The sequence below is a fragment of the Oratosquilla oratoria genome, chromosome 17 (assembly GCF_046742065.1).
Source record: "Oratosquilla oratoria isolate Oo_2021 chromosome 17, ASM4674206v1, whole genome shotgun sequence".
In the NCBI taxonomy this organism is placed as follows: domain Eukaryota; kingdom Metazoa; phylum Arthropoda; class Malacostraca; order Stomatopoda; family Squillidae; genus Oratosquilla; species Oratosquilla oratoria.
This window is the reverse complement of record NC_134793.1, coordinates 25,241,882-25,244,381: the sequence shown is the minus strand read 5'-3', so window position 1 is coordinate 25,244,381 and position 2,500 is coordinate 25,241,882. Positions and strand designations below refer to the sequence as shown.

At 42.6% G+C, this 2,500-nt stretch overlaps 4 protein-coding genes across 15 annotated transcripts in view; 2 read left to right on the top strand and 2 right to left on the bottom strand.

Annotated features, from left to right (window-relative positions):
* LOC143034515 (adhesion G-protein coupled receptor G6-like) overlaps positions 1-2,500 on the bottom strand; it is a 396,540-nt gene that overhangs the window by 4,054 nt on the left and 389,986 nt on the right. Inside the window, exon 3 of one of the 12 annotated variants that reach the window (XM_076200672.1) lies at positions 300-395. The exons of the other annotated variants lie outside the window; for them this stretch is intronic. Within the exon in view, the coding sequence (XP_076056787.1) occupies positions 300-395 (96 nt within the window). The remainder of the gene's footprint in view (positions 1-299; positions 396-2,500) is intronic. 12 annotated transcript variants of the gene reach the window in all.
* Positions 1-2,500, top strand: part of LOC143034518 (uncharacterized) — a 110,027-nt gene that overhangs the window by 63,416 nt on the left and 44,111 nt on the right. The gene's annotated exons all lie outside the window — the stretch shown is intronic.
* Positions 1-2,500, top strand: part of LOC143034517 (uncharacterized) — a 49,627-nt gene that overhangs the window by 33,800 nt on the left and 13,327 nt on the right. The window lies entirely within an intron of this gene.
* The window catches only part of LOC143034524 (uncharacterized), a 52,968-nt gene that overhangs the window by 50,306 nt on the left and 162 nt on the right, over positions 1-2,500 (bottom strand). The gene's annotated exons all lie outside the window — the stretch shown is intronic.

Below are 2,500 nucleotides of genomic sequence, written 5' to 3'. Positions count from 1 at the left end.
TCTATGGATTTTCTGGTCTTCTTATCCATACCTTTTGTAATACCTCGGCCCGCTTCTATTGTGGAAGGTGTCCAGATTCGTCCACATGCACTACCATGGCGTTGGTAAGCCTATGGTGACGGACGTCGGCCTATGCTCCCTGAATGATCCTTGTGTTTGGCCCCCAGGAAATCCATAGAAGCTGCATATATCACTACCCGTCCCAACATCACGATCGGTTGCCTCAATATTCTGCCTTAGTTGACGAGAGACTGTTTGAGCAGTGGAGGATAATCCTGGGGTATACACTTTAAACTTACTATGCCATCATAACAATCTGTATTTGCTTGTGTCGTTGAAGGGGGCTGATCCTGTGTCGAGGGTCCGACTCCCAGCATCAGCACCATCATCATCATTATCATCAAACCCGTCGCGTGGCATAACTTATCATCCATGGTTCCAACTCTGTGATGCAGCGAAAGAGATAGAGGAAAAGGTCAAGTGACGACAAAGAAGGGTGAAGGAGAAAAGGTGCGTCAAACTGCGCACCCCGTTAGGCAGGGGAAAACATACACAATGCAGGACGAACGGTTTTGCAGGCAACTGCTGAGAACCTTTTATAAACCCAAGTCATGAAGTTGGAGTAGGACGGAGGAGAAGGAAAGTATTTTCACTTTTTTTTCTGTGCAGGAAAATTGAAATAAGTAAATATATATGTATATATATATACAGTATATATATATAATATATATATATATACACACATATATATACATACATATATATATATATATATATATATATATATATATATATGTATATATATATATATAAAGAGGAGTTTTTCCCTCAGACGCAGACACAACAATCAACATAAGAATTTACTGTAAGCCAAACCTGACTAGGTCCCTAGTTATGAGAAACAACACAACACCAAAAATCCGGAAGGAAGCCTCTACCAATGTAGTTTATAAGTTTGCTTGCCAGGAGGGCTGCTGTGACGGCTCCTTTTCCTGCATTGGTAGAACCTCCACCACACTAACACTTCATTGACCACCACGACATGAAGCCACCACTTAACACATTAGTACACAATACAATTATACTCCACAAAGAAACAAAGTTCAAAAGACTGCAGATTGCTGAAGCTGTTGCTATTACTACTCAGCGGCCCTCCATCAATGTACAGCAAGCTGCAGATTTCATCCTCCCGTCAGCCCGCCCCCAGGAACATCATGCCCAACAAAAGCAACAAGATCAAGGTGCATCCGAACCCCTACTAGAGCGATACCTCCACCAAAACCCTCAGCAACATAAAAATTCCCAGCCCATAGGACCCCAAACTAGAAGTCGAGCCAGACTTTCCTCCACAAGCTCCGGAATAAGACTGATATCCTTCCCTACCTCTCCCAGTGACCTCACCCAAGGCCCCCTTCCGACTTCGCCTGCTTCTCCAAGTGACTTCCCCCAGAGACCCCTGTCGTCCTCGCCTTCCACTAGTGACCTCACCCAGAGGTTTCACTTGACATCTCCTCCTTCTAGTGACCTCACCCAGAAACTTCTTCCTCTCCCAATACCCTTACCATTCTGCTTTTTAAGGACTGACAGTCGGCCAGGACCATTATCAGTTGCTTCATCTTCGTCGATAGCAGACCTATTTAACCTTGGAATTTATATACCTGTATATATATATATATATATATATATATATATGTATATATATATACATATATAATATATACCAGTGAAGAAAAGAAATTATGAATGAAGCAGAATTCTTTCCCTATATATAAAACTTTTTTCACACTTCTATGTATATTTCATCTTTCTTTGTGCAACTGGGTGACAGGTTTCAGTGTTCTGGGTTTCCAGCTTGGTTTTATCATTTCATTTTCATCAAAAGTATTTGTTCTACATTAAGAGATTGAGAGCAAGTTGATGATGAGAATTGTACATTCTATCAACGTTGCTCAGTTTAGCCACAAACTAAGGGCCGAGAAACAGCTTTTGCGAAATGGTTCTTGACGAAGAGCCAGCATGTGCGCAGCGGGAGGATAAACCTTTTCTTTTACTTACAAAAGGAGAGACGCCACAGCACAGATTTCGATAAAGCACTGCACTTGTGTCCCCTGTGCGTTAGCGCGAGTACTCTAATGCAGGACCAAAGGAAAGAAGCCTCGGTATCTTCGCGTCTCTGGTGATCATCCTTGTTCAAAAGGACGTCAGTCAGAGTCTGAGCTCTTACGATTCCCATCTTCTTTATAAATGATGGAAAAACCTCGACTCTTGTGGATGATGAGCTCTTGCATTATCATCTCAGGGGCTCTCAGCCTGTTCTCGCTGCATCCTAAACTCATGTATTGTCGTTGTCTAATCTACCTGATGATTATTTTAACACTGAGTAAAGTCACTGACCCACTAGCTACGACTAGTTTTCGGCTCATGTCGCCCTTTTGTCAAACTTTGAAGCCCCAGACCCTACTCAGGAATCACCCAAAGGGAGCCGACGGGTCTATTTATT